Source organism: Suricata suricatta, chromosome 5 (genome assembly GCF_006229205.1).
Source record: "Suricata suricatta isolate VVHF042 chromosome 5, meerkat_22Aug2017_6uvM2_HiC, whole genome shotgun sequence".
Classification (NCBI taxonomy): Eukaryota; Metazoa; Chordata; class Mammalia; order Carnivora; family Herpestidae; genus Suricata; species Suricata suricatta.
The window spans coordinates 9,868,552-9,887,259 of record NC_043704.1 but is presented as its reverse complement, the minus strand read 5'-3'; the positions used below and the strand labels follow the sequence as shown (position 1 = coordinate 9,887,259).

Genomic DNA, 18,708 nt, shown 5'->3' with positions numbered 1-18,708 from the left:
AAAAAAAAATTTTTTTTCTGAAATATGAAGAAAGTATTAACCTACCCACACAAATTCACGGACTTCCTGTGAGGACATATATGCACTATAGAATTACTAGGCGTTCAAATGTCCGCGGCAACGTCTGAAACAGAGCTGTTGAACTCCGAGTCAAATCCTGGAGAAGCAGAAAGAGATGTTCCGAGTGTCCCCAGTGCGTTCACGAGCCCCCAGCAGAGTCTGACAGAAAGAGCCCCGTAAGATGGTATTTAATTGCATCACGGAGCATGAGAACATATGTGAGCTGGTCCAAATGACATAAATAACCATGTTTTTACAACAGCCAATTTGGCATACAAATTTTGAAAACAGAACTTGGTTGCAAATTTGAGGCTCGTATATGTTGCACTGATAATTGTTAAATTAACAGGGAAATCCATTTGAGAAAGAAAATAAGGCAAAGAGCAAAACAGTCTTTCACTGAGCTTCAGTCTGTTCCGGGATATGGATGAAAATGTTAATAGCTTTTGTTTGGGGGGCGGGGGGAGTGTGCATCTGATTGCTTTGCTGGGACCAGCATAAATCCCAGAGTCCTGGAAAGAATGTGTAAGATCATCTCATCTGCCCTCCCACAAAGAACAGAGAGGGTTTGGTAATGAGAATTTGGGGACAGCAGGCTGTCCTTTAAAAAGCCACCTTGCGTGACAAACTCACTGGGCCAACCTGCAACGGCACACACAATCCCAACATCACGGAAGGAAAGTGCACACAAAAAGGGGAACCTTCAAAACGACAGACCTTGACCTTTAGAACAATTTACAGACTAAAAAAACCAGAGGAAAAACTTAAAGATTCAAGGAGATCAAGGTGGCCTGTGGAAAGCAATGATCTGTAGTAATAATCTAGAGAATTCTAAGGCAGAACGAGTCTGGACATTCCCCTCGAAAAAAAAAGAACCATCATTTTTTAATTTACGAAACCACAGTTTGGTGTTTTCTCTTAAAAGACATATTTCCTTATTTACGGAGATTAAAAACAGGAAGGAGGGATTAGCGGAAGCGTCATCCAATTAGTCATTAATAAACTGCTGTATGGATTCATTTCTGCTCGAAGACAAGAAACCGGCTTGTCAAACGCGTCCCTACGGCATTAAAAAACGGAAAACTTTACAAGTTTTCTTAGAACAATACTCACTTTTCACTTTAATTTTACAGTTCAAACTCTGACTTTGCCTGCAGGAGGCAAGCAGGTTTAAACTACACGCTTTCACGGCTCAGGGCTCAGGAAAGATTTGCGGTTTCTGCCACCAGCAAACAGCCTGGGGATGCACCCATTCAGAATCGGGCGACACCGCTGCCCAGGGATGGTGGGTGCCAGTCCACCTTTGCACAACATTCGATTTAGAATTTGAATTTAATCCTTGGAGTGCCCACACAGTTGTTCTCTTAACCCAGAAGCCCGAACTGCCCACACCCAGACAGAGCACAGGAGACCCACAGAAAACCTGACACTCCTATCACAAGATCGAATGGTAAATTTCCACGTACCAGTGGGAAAGTACGCTTCCTTTCTGGCAGAAATCTGTAGATATTTTCACCAAAATCTCTCATCCTCAGGGAAAAAGACCTCCCCACAAAGGAAGGTTCTATTTCAGCAATCGTATAGCATTTTCTAGAAGTTTTAGTTAAAGCAAACAGAGGGAAATATGCATATATTTAATTAATAATTCATTCCTTATATATGTTAACTCATATATTAAAATTTTAAAGATTCAAATACACTAAAAACTATCAATTAAAACAAATATTCTCAATGTTTTTAACGTCTATTTATTTTTGAGAGAGACAGACAGACAGAGTGCAAGTAATGGAGGGGCAGAGAGAGAGAGGAGACACAGAACCTGAAGCAGATTCCAGGCTCCGAGCCATCAGCACAGAGCCCGATGCAGGGCTGGAACTCACGAGCCGAGAGATGATGACCTGAACCGAGGCCGGACGCTTAAAGGATTGAACCACCCAGGCGCCCCTAAAACAAATATCCTAAAGACTCCGAATCATTCTCATTCAAAGCCACATTCCCCAAGTCATCAAATGGGGTTTGGCCCCTAGAATTTCTGACGAATGGCAGGATCTCCAACTATCAATTAAGAACTAAAAGAACAGTCCACACTCCAGTATTTCTTCCACTGATTCTATTATTAAACTAAAGAAAAATACAACACAAGCAGAAGGATAACATAGACTTGTTCTAGAAACATCCAGTATCTGGCCCAGCAGCGCCTGGGAAAAGGCATCCACTCACAGGCAGCTATGAGGAGTCGGAACAGGAAGAAACTGAAAAAGTGATGATAGCATTCCCGGATCTCAGAAAGAAAGAGACACACAGACAGACGGACTAACCTTAGCCGGTCTGACCACTCTGGAGCGGGAGCCAGAGAGGTCCTGGCCTGTCCTCCTGCTGAGATCCAACACAGGAACACCACCCCCGGGGTTGTCTCTACTGCCCCCGCACCCAGGTGTCTCCACCTTCCCGCTGGGCCAGGGAAGCAAGATCGCACACCCTTCACAAGGGCCACACACTGCCCGTCAGTTCTGAAACCCCAAAACGCGATCAACATTCTCGCAAGACAGCACAACTCTCTGAGCAACATTCCCGACCTCTTAGCATGAATGGAAACAAAACGTGCTCCCCGTCTGGAATTCACACTAAGTGGAACGTTTGTCGACGGAGCTCAGGTCTCAGCAGCCAGCACCACAGGACCGGCCCGGGGGCCTGGGCTCTGCACCGGAGCTCAAGGGGCCCTTCCTTGGGCCATGCCCTCCAGCCCAGTGCCAGCGTGGGCTCTCATTCCTTGGGCTGTACGTTTTAGGCCCCAGAGACAAAAATCTGCTCCTGAGAACGTTGCAAGACTTCTAGAGACAGCTTCAATCGACTTCCCAGGAGGCAACGCCGTCCCCGGGCCCCGCTCACACATGGCAACTATTAGGGAGCTGGTGTAGGAGACAGAAAGCATTTGGTCTTGGGAGGACTTTTTCTTCCAAAAGGGCCTGTTTCCCATCCGCGGATCTGTGACTGCATAAGCGGGGGATATAAATAGTCTGAGGAAATAAAAGCGCCCTTCCTAGATAGAGGGCTACCCCCCAGAAGGAAACTGCAGAGAAGGGCGTTCTCTCTGGCCCACCCCTGCCCCAGGCCAGCCTGCAAGAACCAGCCGGACTAGAACCAAACGAAAGCAACCCCCGTCACGAATAGAAAACCACCGAAGTCCGGGCTGCCTGTATTTGCTACAAGCACATTACCAGTCCCGGCCTTTCCCATGGCCCACAGGTATTTACTCCTGCAGGAATCGCTTGGACACATTCTTGCAGAAAGAAGATTCAAGTAACAATATGGAACCTACGGTAGCGAAAAGCCTCCCCCCTTCTCCTCCCCCAAAGAGAGACCAAAATAAAAGGCAGCTAAGGGAAACACTCCAACTATTATTTCTTTAGCATTTCAACGTCAAAACACATCATGTCCCCTTCGACACAGGCATTATGTTTGATAACAGGAAGTCGGCTAAAATGAACAAAAACTTTCCAGTTTAGGTGAGGGGCGAAGGAAGAAAGAAAGGAGAGAAAGGTATATGAAAGACCCTTAAACATTCATGGCTATAAAAGCTTTTACATGTTTGCTTTAATCTAGCAGCTGCTCGTGAGCCGGTGCCGTATTGTAAGCGCCGCCACAAGGCCACGCCAGCCACGTGTCAAAAGCTATTCAGGGCGCACCTGGAATTCTGAGTTTCTCTCTAATTTGGCCCCCTAAAAATTATTTTTGAAGCTGTGTTTTACAGTAACACTAGGAGTTTCCATCTCGCCATACTTAGTGGAGATTCAGAGCAAAGATTAAAGGCGGAAGGAGCGAGAGCTACAAGGTGGAAAGCGAAGGGTTTGGCTTGGTTTTTTTCTAATTGAGGAATTCTAATTAACTCAGAAAAAAATCCAAGAGATGCTTTGCAGCTCCACTGCCTGGCTCGCCCTGCCTTCCCACCTGTTGGGGCTGCTGTGAGATCCAGGGGAGGCCCCAGGAGGCACCCATTACCTATACCGCATGCCACAAAATGGGAATGTATCTGTCTTCCAGAAACTTCCACAGAAACGTGTCACGCAGAGTAGGCACTCTGATGTTCGCTAAGTGCAGAGGCCAGTTAGAGGAGGAGGGAGGGCCGTGTAGTATGATTTAGTCTCAATTTCTTCCTAAAGCAACCAATGTCAGAAAAGGACCCCGGGGCAGAAGGGACTATGTTAGGAAGTTGTAATACGTTGACAGATCTGGAAAGTACTCCTACCTGCCTTTGGGTGGGGGAGGGGGCATTCCAGGGCAAATGACCGGGGTTGAATCAAAATGAAATGTGACACTTGTTTTTGTTTTAAAGCTCGAAGGACCCATCCCACAACACCCACACTACCCAAATCACACACGTACATACAACAGGACGATTTCTGCCCAGCTAGCTGCTCTCACACCAAGTCCAGTTGTCACTTCTCCTTACGGTGATATCAAAACCCCAAGGCAAAGGAGCCGCAGACCACCCCTCCCCACCCCGTGTGGCAGGACGCCTCTGTGCCATCAGCCCAAGAGAAATCCAGCTTTGTAGTTTCAGAAAGTCCCAGGTCCCGAGTGGGTGGGCGATGTCCCAAGGCAGGGGAGGAGAGGGTGCTGGGCAAGCTGTGCACAGTCCCACCCTCCTCCCTCTCCCCTGCCGGGGCTGGGGGATCCAAAAGGATCCATCCACTGGCATCCGGCTCCCCACGGAGGTCCCATCCTGCCTTGTCCCCATCAACCAGCTGCCCCTCGGGCCCTGCCCCACGCCCTCCCCTGGCGGAGAGAAAAATGGAAGCGGAGCCCAGAGAAACAGAAACAAGAGGGCGAGTTTTTCCACGGGCCTTTGGGTTCTGCAGGGGAAAGCGCTGTGGTTTTCTCTCCAATCGGGTTCGCTCACCCACACACATGGGTCCCCCACAGAAAGGTGCATTCCTGCAACTTCTGCCAGCACCAGTGCAGCGGCCACCCAGTCACCTGGGGTCACCCGCTAGCTCCTGAGTCCCCACTTGACGCACACCTCCAAGAAGGAGGTTATGTGTCTGAAAGGACTCACTGTAGACATCAGCACATGTGGTGTTGTTCTCTGAGAAACGGTACGAGGGGTTCCATCGAGAAACAGCCACGCGGGGACAGGGGCACCCAAATTATGCACGTCCGCAGGCCCCCAGTAGTGCTTTCCACGCACGGAGGTGAATGGAGTGCTCATGCCCGTGGTGCCCACACAGGAGCACGGGAGCCACAGCTAAACCAGCAGTGTAGCAGGAACCGGGCTCTCACCAGAGTCGAGTCATTACTAACAAAGCTAGCGCTTTTCAAGTAATTAACGTCGGGGCGCCTGGGTGGCTCAGTGGTTGAACATCGACTTTGGCTCAGGCCATGCCTTCGTGGCTCACGAGTTCAAGCCCCACCTCGGGCTCTCCGCTGTCCGTGCAGAACCCGCTTTGGATCTTCTATCCCCCTCTCTATGTCCTCTCCCCTGCTTGCATTCTCTCCCTCTTTCTTTAATGTTTAACATAAACATTAAAGAAAATAATAAAATTAGGGGCGCTTGGGTGGCGTCCGACTTCAGCTCAGGTCATGATCTCCCGGTTCGTGGGTTTGAGCCCCGTGTTGGACTCTGTGCTGACAGCTAGCTCGGAGCCTGGAGCCTGCTTCCGATTCTGTGTCTCCCTCTCTCTCTGACCCTCCCCTGCTCGCAATGTCTCTCTCTGTCTCTCAAAAATAAATAAAGCATTAAAAAATAAATTAATTAAATTGATGTTGAATATCAAATAAATGATCAGTATCTACACAACAGTTCTTGCTTTTTTTTTTTTTTAACTTATTTAAATTCCAGTTAGTTAACATTCAGGGCGATACTAGCTTCAGGTATACAATTTAGTGATTCGACACGTCACATACAACACCTGAGCCCCACCCCTACGTAACGCACCCCCCACCCACCCGGGCCTAGGCCATGCACAAAAGCATCTTCTACAGTTTGAAAGAGGAGCTTTGTAAGCACAGGAATAGAGAAGAGGTCCCGACACCAAGGATTACTATAGTTCATAATCTGTTTCTGCTTTGGCATTGAACCTGACCCTGGCTAATGGCTTTTCTCACTTTTGGAGCCGTTAACACTCAAGTGGTGACCATTTATGGGATGTCTCAGTCACAGTGATGTGCATGTATTTTTTGTAACCAGGTCTGTTCCTAATACAAATAATACAGATGCATTACAGAAGACTTAAAAAATACGAAAGTTTAGTACAGTCAGCCTTAACTAAGCCCACCATCCAGGAATACACCCTACACATTCTGTTTCCCTCCAGTCTTTTTTCTGTAGACACATGCGTGTGGTGTGCTTGGGTTCGTGTTTCGTTGGCTCTGCCGGAGCACAGTTTTGCTGAGGCCTGAATGCCAATCCCGCCCCTGGGCGTTTCAGCGAACCGGGGAGTCCCACTCACTGAGTCTGCATTCCCCAGAGCCCTGCTTTCTCGCAGTGCCATGCATGGGGACACTTAGAGGAGGCCCAACGTGACTGGGTTTCACAGGGGAAATCACATGCTTCTGTGGGGTGTGGGTGCCGGCAAAGGTTCCAAACACATTCCCAGCAAACACCGGGAGTCAACTGTCCTTCGGGTGAGTGGGTGTTTTTCCCCTACCTGGACCGCCATGCTATTCTTTTCCATTTGTGATAGCAATGTGGAAGCTCAGCGCGGCCTCATAAATCTTCTGTACCATAAAGAGCAAGGGCCTGGGCACCAAACTGTGTAAACACAGCTGGTATCCTGTAAAACTATTCAGATAACTAGCGTGTTTATTTTCTTCTTTCATACTCCGTCCTGGAATAGGACCTGTATGCAGCAAATGTTTAACGGAAGATGAATATTATTAACTGTGGCACTGAAATAATTCCTAGAGATCCAAAAGAAAGTGGAAATTCCACCAATACAATGGAAAACTACTACAGTATGTGAGGCTGATGCAGAGAGAAGAAAATCTCTGAATGGCTCCCAGGGAGTCTGTCCACAGGCAGCCTGGCTCAGCAGCGACACCGTGTGGTGAGAGGTGGTTGGTTCTCAACAGCACAGAGGAGCAGGGAGCAGGGAGCAGAACGGGGAGCAGGGAGCAGAACGGGGAGCAGGGAGCAGAGAGCCAAGGCAGGCATCCAATCTGCAAGGCAGGTGATGAATCAAGGATGGGCCGTGAATTACAGATGCCGGGATGCCAACATCCTCTCACGTACCTTAATTACATGGGGATCAATGAGATCTAGTAAGAAAGCTGCAGGAAAGAAAACCAAATAGAAAGCACGGCCCAGCTCTGTTCCCAATCTGTCATCCCCAACTATCTGTAAAAGCTAGACATGCTGAGCCACCACCAACACAATGACCAGATGTTCCTAAACATCTCCACCTTGACATTAATAGGACAGCCCGAGGAATTGAGCAGCTGCCTCCAGAAAGACTATCAAAGTCGGTGAAGATCCCTCCGCTTTCATATTCATTTGCATCATAATCCCTTAAAGATTTTGTATGTAACCCAGGAACACACACTCTACCGTCCTGAATTCTTGTTATTTCCGTTAGCAGCAGATTCAAAGTCTTCTAGGAGGAGTAATAAGACTAAGAAATGCGGTTATGCACAACACTCATCTGCTCACTCACTCAGTTCTTGGGCTCGCAAAGTAAAGAGGAACTCAGAAAAGCAGTCCGGAGACAATGTCATCCACAGGACAGAGCTCCAAGCCCAAGCTGACCAACCGGAGGACCCGAAATGAGAAGAGAACATTTCTGAAAATTGCTCTTCCCTGGTTATTATGTAATAAGGAACTTGGTTGGTGTGGTGACTGTACAGGGTATTTGAGGATCTGTACGTAGAACAAGTACTTGTTTTCATCAGGTTCAAACATTTCACTGCCAAGGTTTGTGAATGACGGTTACCAATCAGCCCCCCCCCCCCGCCGCCCCCCGTCCCTGCAGGCGACCTAAAGAAACAAAAGGGCAGAAATATCAAGCCTCTACCAGGTATGTTGATGTAAGCAGACACACGGCACAAAGCCTCTGCTTGGGTCTGGCAGGTATGCCCATCCTAAAGACACAGGAAACGCCTAGAACGCAAACCTTGGGAACACCGTTTCCTCTTCAGTGATACGTCAGAGTCCAGAGGGGCGAGTCCCAAAGCCAGCTGGGTCGGAACAACCAGGAAAGGTCAAAGACCACTGCCAAGGTCAGGCCTGGTCTGTCTGGCTCCATGACCTCAGAACAAGCAGGCATTTCCTCACATTTCCAGTCTCGGGAAGCAGGGGAGGGGGACAGAGAAGATTTAGGAGAGCGATAGTCACACCTCCCCTGGGACCAGTAACCCGCATCCACGAGGCTCTGGCCCACCCTTCCAAAGCAGGAGGGAACACAGGTGGGTAGTCTATAGGAGCTGAGGCCCTGAGGACCCACTTTGATAAAAGTCACAAGATAGACCTGTTGTTTTTCCTTCTATTAACTGAACACAGAGAGACAAATGACAAGTTTTGAATTCCTGAGTTGAAGGCACAAAACCAAAGTCATATCTTTAATTCCTAAGAGCACCCATTAAAAAGAGTGCAAACTGGCTAGAAACCATAATGAAAATGCAATAAAAGAAGGTTCCTTAAAGGGAAAAAACATCATCCATTGCAAAATTATTCATTTTTAAAATTTAAAACAGTACCTACAGTCTATTTTTAGACTGGGCATCAGGCACTTTTAGGCACATTATACACATGTAATTTATCAAAACTCTCAACAATCTAATAATACTATTACTAATCACTAGATTTTCATTTTTTTAAGTTTGTTTATTTTTGAGAGAGAGAGTGAGCACAAGCAGGAGAGGGACAGAGAGAGGGAGATGCAGTCTGAAGCAGGCTGGGCGCTATCAGCGTGGAGCCCAATGCAGGGCTCAGTCCCATGACCGGGAGACCACATCCTGAACTGAAACCAAGAGTCGGACGCTTAACCGACGCAGCCACCCCAGCACACATTTCTTGTAGAAATTATTTCTTGTAGACCTCACACAATCCTATAAAGTATCTTTAAAATTTTTTTTTTATGTTATAGATTTTTGAGAGAGACTGAGAGAGAGAGAGGGCACACATGCAAGTGAGGGAGGGGCAGAAAGGGAGACACAGGCTCCAGGCTCTGAGCTGTCAGCACCAAGCCCAACCCAGGGCTCGAACCCATGAGCCGCAAGATCACGACCTGAGCTGACGTCAGCGAGTCAATCAACTGAGCCACCCAGGTGCCCCAATCCTATAAGGTGTCTTGACACTGTATCCCTCAGAGTTTATGCCGGTCTTCTACAAGGGACCACATCCCAACCAGCCAGCCTACGGCTCTGTTCTCTAAAAATTAAGTTTGCCAAGGGACAGAATATAACTTAAAAGGGAATTCCTTCTTTTTTTAAAAAATTTTTTTAGTGTTTATTTGTTTTTGAGAGAGAGACAGAGAAAGCAGGCGCATGCACACAGCATGAGGAGGGCGGGGGGGGGCAAGGGAAAGCAGGAAGTCTGTTGTTTAGAGTCACTGGACTATGAGATATTTGCTAAAACTGCACAGTTACATCCCTGAACTCCCAAATCTCCCTGCTGAGGGGAAACGAGAAAAAAACCCCACAAAATAATTTGCCACAATTAATGAGAAATGGACAGCTTGGCAAAGCGAAGCAAAGGGGGTTAGCAGGAGACACCCCTAGAGAATTGGGCAGGCACCAAACGCAGACACGAGACCAGGAACATTCCCGAATACACTCCCAGCTCCATGGGCATTTCCATTTTTAGACACCCCTTGATCTAAACTGAAATCCGGAGCTCCCTTCCGCCACAAGATGGCAGACATCAGCACAAATGAAACAAAACTTGGCGTTTTCCTGTCCAAATATTCACTGAGAAAGGCCCAAATCAAAAGAGAAGTTTTTAATCCCAAATGAATAAATAGTGGTTTCCAAACACACTCTTGATGCATAAAAGAGTGACCCCTTTTTTTTAACCCTAAAGTGGATAGGATATGACCTTTAACGTTTAATACCTTCTAAACTCCCTTCTCTCCCTCCCTCCCTTACAAACACTGAAAATGTCAGTTATCCTTGGATATCTTTAAGACAGTTCCCAAACCTGAAGTCAAAATAAAAATAGAAATCAACATTGAAACCCACCACAACAGAACCCCTGAGGCAAAGGGTCACCGCGTGGAAGAAAGGCCTCCGAGGCGCCCCCTTCTGGGCTGAGCACACACTCACCAGAGCCGCAGGCAGTAAGTAAAGAGGCGTTAGGGCGGGAGCCTGTCTTAGGTCACAGTTCAGGCCCAGCGTTGTCAGGATCTCCCTAAGGACTTCGTATCTTCTCGCGTTGCTTGATTTGAGCAGATTGAAGTCACCTTGGACTTGCACCACTGAGGAACTGGGAGGCAGTTCTAAGTGCGCCTGGGGGAAAAAAGACACCACTTGGTAAATCGCGGCATTTACTGGCCTCAATAGGAACAATATCCTCGCTGGCTTTTCTGAAAACTTGAACAGGAGTCCTAATCATCAACAGTATGTAAACGTTGAACTGGAACATGTGGAAAGTAATGACAAGCAAGAAAAAGATTCAAAGGAGCCGACTGAAACGGTGGCTGTCGGGCGGAAAAGCGGTGCTCGAAACGGGCCTGGGTGGTGATCTGACTCTGTCCAGGCCCCGACATTTATCACTGACCAGTCAGGAGACCTTGGGCAAGTCGCCAAAATGCCTAGAAATACAATTGCGCCAGGGCGCCTGGGCAGTTCAGTAAGTGGAGCCTCCAACTTCGGCTCAGGTGGTGATTTCACGGTCCATGGGTTCAAGCCCCGGATCGGGCTCTGTGCTGACAGCGTGGAGCCTGCTTTGTTTCTTGTTTTTGTTTTTTAATTTTTTTAATGTTTTTTTATTTATTTTTGAGAGACAGACAGAGACAGCGCAAGCAGGGGAGGGTCAGAGAGAAAGACACAGAATCCGAAGCGGCATGGAGCCTGTTTTGGATTCTCTGTCTCCCTTTCTCTCTGCCCCTACCCCGTACTCACTCACACTCGTGCGCGCTCTCTGAAAAAAATAGTATGTGTGTGTATGTATATAAAGAAGAAGAAGAAGAAAGAAACACAATTGTGCTGAGAACCCAAGTGAACTCCGCACTGAGCTCCGGGGGGCGTGACGGTCGTGTTGAAGTTCTCACTCTGTTACAACCACTGGGGAACTAGACCAGGAGGGCAGCAGCTCATTCATCATCATATGAGTGTCTGCAGGCCCCCACGTAGAAGGAGTGGGATTTGAGGGACCCCAGGAAGGCCCGCCCCACAACCCTCGGATTGAATTTTAGATTCAGGACTTCGTCTGTCCGGTTCAGGCTTTGTTCCCACTTCAAGTTAAAACAGCCCCACCTATCAACAAAGGGTCTGTCTTGGTCTGAAGGAGCATGCCAGATCTTCTAGCTTCCTTCAGCTAGAACTTTCCTAGCAGTGACGTGTGCCTTGGTATAAAGGAACAGACTAGAAATTCTGGCCCTCTTGAGATCAGATTGTAAGTGGCCCTTAGAGTCTGGGAGGCCGCCAGGACATCGAGCGACGTAAGCATGTTTGCTTTATTTCATTTTGCTTTTGCCAGGGGTCCACTGTGGGTTTCTGTTGGGCGCTGAGCTCCTGGCCTGCTAGTACAGGAGCATTATGAAAATCAGAAGCAAGGTGTCCGCCTTCAGGCAACGTAAAATCTCCCAATTCCCACCCAACCCTTCACCAAGTCAAAAACATTGTCCTTGGGGCACCTGGGTGGCTCATTCGGTTAAGTGTCCAACTTTGGCTCAGGTCATGAACTCACGGTTCATGGGTTCAAGCCCCATGTCAGGCTCTGTGCTGAATGCTTGCTCAGAGCCTGGAGCCTGCTTCTGATTCTGTCTCCTTCTCTCTGCCCCTCCCCTCCACACACACACTCTGTCTCACTCTGTCTCTCAAAAACAATAAATGTAAAAAAAATTGAAAAAAAAATACTGTCCAAAACAGTCCAACTGTTCAAAGTCAATGGCCAATCTGAAAAGGTTTGTAGAGACTGTCCCACATGCCCCACCCCCACCCCCACCCAGCAGGTCCACTGGCCACTGAAGCAGGGGTGAGTCTGTCCTCCAAAGAGCCCTGAAGAGGAAGGAGAAAATCCTTCAAAGCATCTAAAGTCTGCCCAGTCTCCTTCACCCCTGCGTTCTCTCCCTAAACGGGGCCTCTCCCCTCCAGTGGACAAAGCCAGCACTGGGGCAATGAGCAGAGCTCAGGGCCACGTTCAACACGCGGAGCACGTGGCTCTCCTGGCGCTTACCCCTCCCTTACAGGAGGCAGAAACAAAATGAGCCAAGCGGCCCGGGGCAGACGGGTGAGCACTACGAACGGCACCCGCACGCCCCAGGCTGAGGATGCACAGGAGATCCGAGAAACACGCACAGGAGGGCTGCTGAACTCCCTGTCACACAGGAGAGATGGGCCAAGGCGGGCCTCCGGGGCCCCAGGAGGTGACACCGACCTGCGTGAGGAGTGCCTGCGTGGGTTTCAAGAGTCAGCGCTTCCACGGCAGAAGTGAGAAGAGGTTCGCTCCTCCGACTCTGGGCCCCAGTTCCCAGGACAGTAAAGCATGTGCTTCTGGATTTGCACTCCTGGTCCCCATGGCGCCCAACAAACATCACATCCTCTGGCTGGAATACTGTTACCATACCGATGGGTCCGTTTCTTTTTTTTTTTTTTAATTTTTATTTATTTTTGAGAGACAGAGAGAGACAGTGCAAGCAGGGAGGGTCAGAGAGAGAGGGAGACACAGAATCAGAAGCAAGCTCCAGGCTCTGAGCTAGCTGTCAGCACAGATCCCGACGCAGGGCTCGAACCACAAACTGTGAGATCATGACCTGAGCCAAAGGCAGACGCTTAACCAACTGAGCCACGCAGGCGCCTCCCAATGGGTCCGTTTCTATCACTTGGCTTCTTCTAAAATTAAGGTTTTTTTGACCAGACCAAAAGCCAGAACTAAAGCATCTCCACTCACAAACTGAGGGGACCGGGCTGGAGGGGGTGCTATGGGCATCTCGTGGGTATCACTGCTAACTCCCTCCAATGCACAGATGACTCCACAACACGGGAGGACCAGCACCAAAAGGCAACAGTGCCATGGTTGAGAAAGCTCACTGTAAACACCCCACCGCTGCTCCCAGGTACTAAGCCACAGAAGGAAATAAAATATTTTTAAATCCATTTGAGAGGCATTTATTTGAGCAACTTCATGCCAAAGTCCTGGTCCATTTGATAATCAAATGCCAGCACGAATACACAGCCTTGAATTTCCCCTGCAAACCTGACCATTACAGCAAGCACATGAAAATCTCCTTTCTGTACGATGATGAATGGTAAAGGCATCCACACGCAGCTCCTTGGCCGTGAGACCGCCACCTACTGTGCGGCTGCGGCTTGCCCTTGAAGTGCTTTGCGCCCTCTTACTGGGTTACAATCATTACTCCATTTATTAGAGACGAAGGCTATGAAATTGACCAAGGAAAGAGGAAACTAACCAGCCTGTGGTAACATTTATTGGCTGATCTCAGCAGCGAGGGACTGTAGGGACACAGGCCTGAGGAGAAAGCAGCGAGCCTGTCACACACAGACTGGAAGTCATTTACAATCAAAAATGACATTCTAATCCTCTGAATCTGATTTTTGAAGCTGCATCGTATTGCCTTTTTTTCTAGAGCGATGCATGCGGTATCAAATTTTACGACAGTAACAGGGTCGATTTAAATGGTGCAGCCAGAGTGGCCGCGTAACTCCGAGATATGGATCGCAACAGTGCCGAATCAATTTTCTAGTACAAGTCTGTGCACAGGGGTGGTAAAAGTCACTATTCAAAACTGAAATACGGCTCTAGGAAGTCGGGTTTTTAAGTGGATTTTCTGAGAATGCACGGTTGCTATAGTTACCATCTTTGCAGAGAAAAAGATAAGAGGAATATTTATTAGGCCTCCAAACGAATTCATGTGCTTTGCGGCCTACATGAATCCTGCTTGGCTTGCGCACATTCATCTACCCTGATGTCCCGACTTCTTCACTGTAGGCATCCTTCCCCGAGCATTAGCTTAGGAACAAATGAGCGTACTTCATAATAGTACAGAGACAACTTTATACCCCCTGAAGCCTATTTGGTCAGAAAACCCAAGAGACTTAGCTCCTAGGACAGGATATGAAATGAAAATAAACAACAACAAAAAAGGGAAATAATTCTCTAATTCAATAAAAAGATCCCTGTAATAAAACAAAATCTGTTATACCCATCCTGGGAACTATTCTGGGCAAAATATCTACATCTACTTAGTTTTCTCATTTAAGATAACAAATCCTTAAGGGGCGCCTGGGTGGCTCAGTCGGTTAAGTGTCCAACTTCGGCTCCGGTCATGATCTCGCTGTTTGTGAGTTCAAGCCCCGCATCGTGCTCTGTCCTGACAGCTCAGAGCCTGGAGCCTGCTTCAGATTCTGTGTCTCCCTCTCTCTCTGTTCCTCCCCCGCTTACACTCTGTCTCTGTCTGTCTCTCTCAAAAAGAAGTAAACATTTAAAAAAAAAATCCTTAAGAACAAGCATTCACCTAATTCTGACAAAAACTTCTGCCCTGAGGCATTAAAAAGTTTGCAATAAACGATCAGGAATTTTGAAATAGTCTCTCCTCCCTCCTTCTTAAACAAACAAACAAAAAAACTAAAAGAAAAAAGAAGGTAGGGGATAAAAACAGCAGATGAGCCAAAGGTTTTGGGAAGGGATGGAAAGGGAAGTGGCATGTGCTTCCTCCCTTCTGCTCTCTCCTTACCTGTACAGGAGGTAGGGCGGACCCTGCAACAACGTGGGGGCTGCGGCACCAATCTCACCGCGCAGCTGAAAATGTGAGTGTAACTTTTTACTCCCCCAAGCTTAACTGGTAGCCTAGTGTTGACAGGAAGCCTTACCAATAGCATAAACGGTCGAGTAACACACATGTTGTATATTACACATATTAGATACTCTATCCTTACAATAAAGTAGGTTAGAGAAAAGGAAACTATCAAGTCATAAAGAACATGGGACACCTGGGTGGCTCAGTCGGTCGAACATCTGACTCTTGATTTTGGCTCACTCATGATCTCAGGGTCATGGGATCGAGCCCCACATCGGGCTCCGCACTGGGCTTGGAGTCTGCTCAAGATTCTCTCTCCCTCTCTCTACTCCATCCCCACTTATGTACATTCATGGGCGCTCTCTCTCTCGCTCTCTCTCTCTCTCTCTCTCTCTCTCTCACACACACACAGAGAGAGAGAAAATCGCAAGGAACAAAAAATACATTTATAGCACTGTACTGTATTTACCCAAAAATATCCACACAACTGGACCCATGCAATTTAAAGCCGTGTTGTTTGCAGGTAGGTTGTATTAACTTGCCATAAAACTAAATCGCTTCAATATTCTATTTGAAATTGTTCTCAGCACTTAGATTTTAAGACTGACAAAATCATAGAAGAATGGAGGGTTTGAAGTGCTCTCAGCACCCACTACCCCAGAAGTCGGTGAGCACTCGTTCCCCTGGTCCCTGACATCGACTCAATGCTGTCACGGGGTGGTTCCAACCCTGAAAATCACCAGCCCAAGGCACTCAACTCCCTACATGAACTAAAGGTTCAATTACATTGTGCTTGGAGACAAAAGAGTAAACTAATGTATTCTGGAAAGATCAATACCAGGACAGGTCAAAACAGGAAAGAATTCTGACGACTCCTCCGTCAACCAGGAGTCTTTAACTGGCTGTGACACCTTCTGCTATGTCCCTCCATCACGAGGATTTTGGTGAAATGGGATATTCGTATGACAGGAAAGCCCGCATCTAAACCTACTCACTGGCAGCAAAAACTCCCAGCCAAGGATCAGAAGTACCCACGGAGCACAGACTCCGGACCCTTTCAGTGCGCAGCCTCAGAGAACGTGCTCTCCATCAGACGTCCCCAAAGATCACTGCCTGGATGGCGGCCTCCGTACCTGGCAAAGAACAGCTTCACCTCCCCGTGGTCCGAAAGGCACTTGCACTATCAGCCTGTCCTTGTCCTCGTTCTCCAGGTGGCCCTGGAGCCCGCCCAGGCTGAGCTGTCCCCCAGGGCCCTCCTCATACACGGAGCCGCTGCTCAGGACACTGAGCTTCACTTGGGTCTGGTCAGCCTTGGAGAAAACCAAGTTCTGGACTGTGTCCCGCAGGACGCTCTTGCTGGCCACCCGAACGCCGGCAAGCGTGAAGGGCGAACACAGCCCCAGCACTTTCCCTCCCTGAGAAAGGTAGGCCGTGAACTTCTTGGAAAGGTCTTCAGGAATCGCCTCCCTGGTGGCAATGACCAGCAACAGACAGTTGTCTGACCACGGGTCTCTGAGAGCACTTTCCCTCGACAGGTGGTATAACGTGTAGCGCTCGGTGTCCACACAGTCAGCCAGAACGGACCGGACCTCCTGGAACCTGCCCAGGGACTCCTGGGAGGCGGAGCCCACGTAGAAGAGGATGTTGGGTGCCCTTCCTGTGATGTTGACTGTCCTCCCTTCCCTGTCCGGGGAGATGTCATCAGCAATGTCCTCCAAACTGCCACTGGGGTCATACGGAAGATCTGGAATTTTCTCTGCAGATGCACACTTGACAGATTCAATGGTGCTATTCTCAAGCTCCAAACACTCATGGCAACTAGACAGGTGGAGGTGACCGTGCTCGACGGAGCCCCCTCCTCTGTCACCCTCCTCCGCAGGCTCGCTGCCCGAGCCACCATCCTTCCCCTGCGCGGGTCGTGCACCAAGAGCCTGGAGGTCATGTCCACAGACGTGCTCCATAACGTCTGGCTCGAGCTTGCTCTCAACGGAAGGTTCAGGATTCCGCTGTAGAATCTGGGCCTGCTCGTTGGAGGCCTGACCCTTAAGTGCCTTCAGAGTGGACTCCTGCAAGTGCACTGCTGAAATACAAACAGAGGAGACAACCCGTCAACTCTTGTGCTTCATCACGCAGCTCAGTTCAAGACGGCACGGTGCCCTCCGCGCCTGTGACTCCCGCTCCAGGGCGGCCCACCTGCCAGTCCCACAACTCTACGGCGTCCTCTGGATCCACGTCATTGCTCCCACCTGCTGGGGTGAAGGGGGCCCTGACGACCCCCAGTGAAATCCCACATTTCCACCACGCCTGTCCCAGGTGAATCAGAGAGGTCACCGTGCCTACTTACTTACAGATTCCACTTCTTGGGCATCTGTCTCCTGTAAGAGAACGAAACTGAGAAACAAAAGAACGCCTGAATCTAGCGTGTGCAGGCACACCCCCGCAGCAGGTGCTCTTGGGACACTTCCCAGGATCCATGCGCGAGAGAAGCCTTTGTGGTACCTCATCTCAGGACTGAAATAGACGTTCACAATCACTGATTTACTGATGGGGCGCCTTGTGGCTCAGTCGGGTGAGCATCTGACTTCAGCTCAGGTCATGATCTCATGGTTCGTGGTTCGAGCCCCGAGTCAGGCTCTGTGCTGACAGCTAGCTCAGAGCCTGGAGCCTGCTTTGGATTCTGTGTGTCTTTCTCTCTCTGCCCCTCCCCTGTTCACGCCCTCTCTCTGTCTCTCAAAAATAAATAAATGTAAAAAAGAAATTTTAAAAAACCCTCCTAGATTTAGATCTTTGTAGTAACACTGGCTATGCTTTCCATTCAGTCAAACTACAGTCTGGAAACTAGTTATACTTTTCAGATCTTGTGATACAAATATTTTACGACTTCTATATTTGCACAGCATCTCATGGACAGAGCAATTATGGGAAATCCTGGATAAAAATTTAGAATGGGGGTGGTGGGTGGCTCAGTCAGTTGAGCGTGACTCTCAATTTTGGCTTGGGTCATGATCTTGTGGTTCATGGGCTCAAGACCTGTGTTGGACTCTGCACTGACAACACAGAGCCTGCTTAGGATTCTCTCTCTCCCTCTCTCTCTCTCTCTGCTCCTCCCCTGCGTGCTATCTCGCATGCTCACCCACGTGCTTTCTCTTTCAAAATAAATATTTAAAAAATAACTAGGGGTGCCTGGGTGGCTCAGTCGGTTGAGCGTCTGACTTCAGCTCAGGTCATGATCTCACGGTTTGTGGGTTCGAGCCCCATGTCGGGCTCTATGCTGACAGTTAGCTCAGAGCCTGGAGGCTGCTTCAGATTCTCTGTCTCCCTCTCTCTCTGCTCCTCCCTTGATCACACTGTCTCTCTCCGTCTTTCAAAAATAAATAAAATAATAAAAAATTAAAAAATTAAAAATAACTAAATAAAATAAAATTTTAAAAAAATTAAAATTTGGGGTGCCTAGGTGGCTCAGTCGGGTAAGCGTCCAGCTTCGGTTCAGGTCATGATCTCACAGTTTGTGGGTTCGAGCCCCCCGCGTCAGGCTCTGTGCTGACAGCTAGCTCAGAGCCTGGAGCCTGTTTGAGATTCTGTGTCTCCCTCTCTCTCTGACCCTCCCCTGCCTGTGCTATCTCTCTTCTGTCTCTCAAAAATAAATAAAAAACGGAAAAATAAATTTAAAAACAATTAAAATTTATGAAAATTTAAAAAGCACCGCAAAAAACCCTGACACGTGTATGAACCTCAT

At 48.4% G+C, this 18,708-nt stretch overlaps 1 protein-coding gene across 3 annotated transcripts in view; it reads right to left on the bottom strand.

Moving 5' to 3' along the window:
* The window catches only part of HLCS (holocarboxylase synthetase), a 203,591-nt gene that overhangs the window by 167,461 nt on the left and 17,422 nt on the right, over window positions 1–18,708 (bottom strand). For all 3 annotated transcript variants that reach the window (XR_003908489.1, XM_029938982.1, XM_029938980.1), the window contains 2 exons: window positions 16,106–17,052; window positions 10,318–10,500 (listed from right to left, as the gene is read on the bottom strand). Coding sequence is in view for 2 of the 3 variants with exons in the window: in XM_029938982.1 (XP_029794842.1) it covers window positions 10,318–10,500; window positions 16,106–17,052 (1,130 nt within the window). In the remaining variant the exon portion in view is untranslated. The remainder of the gene's footprint in view (window positions 1–10,317; window positions 10,501–16,105; window positions 17,053–18,708) is intronic.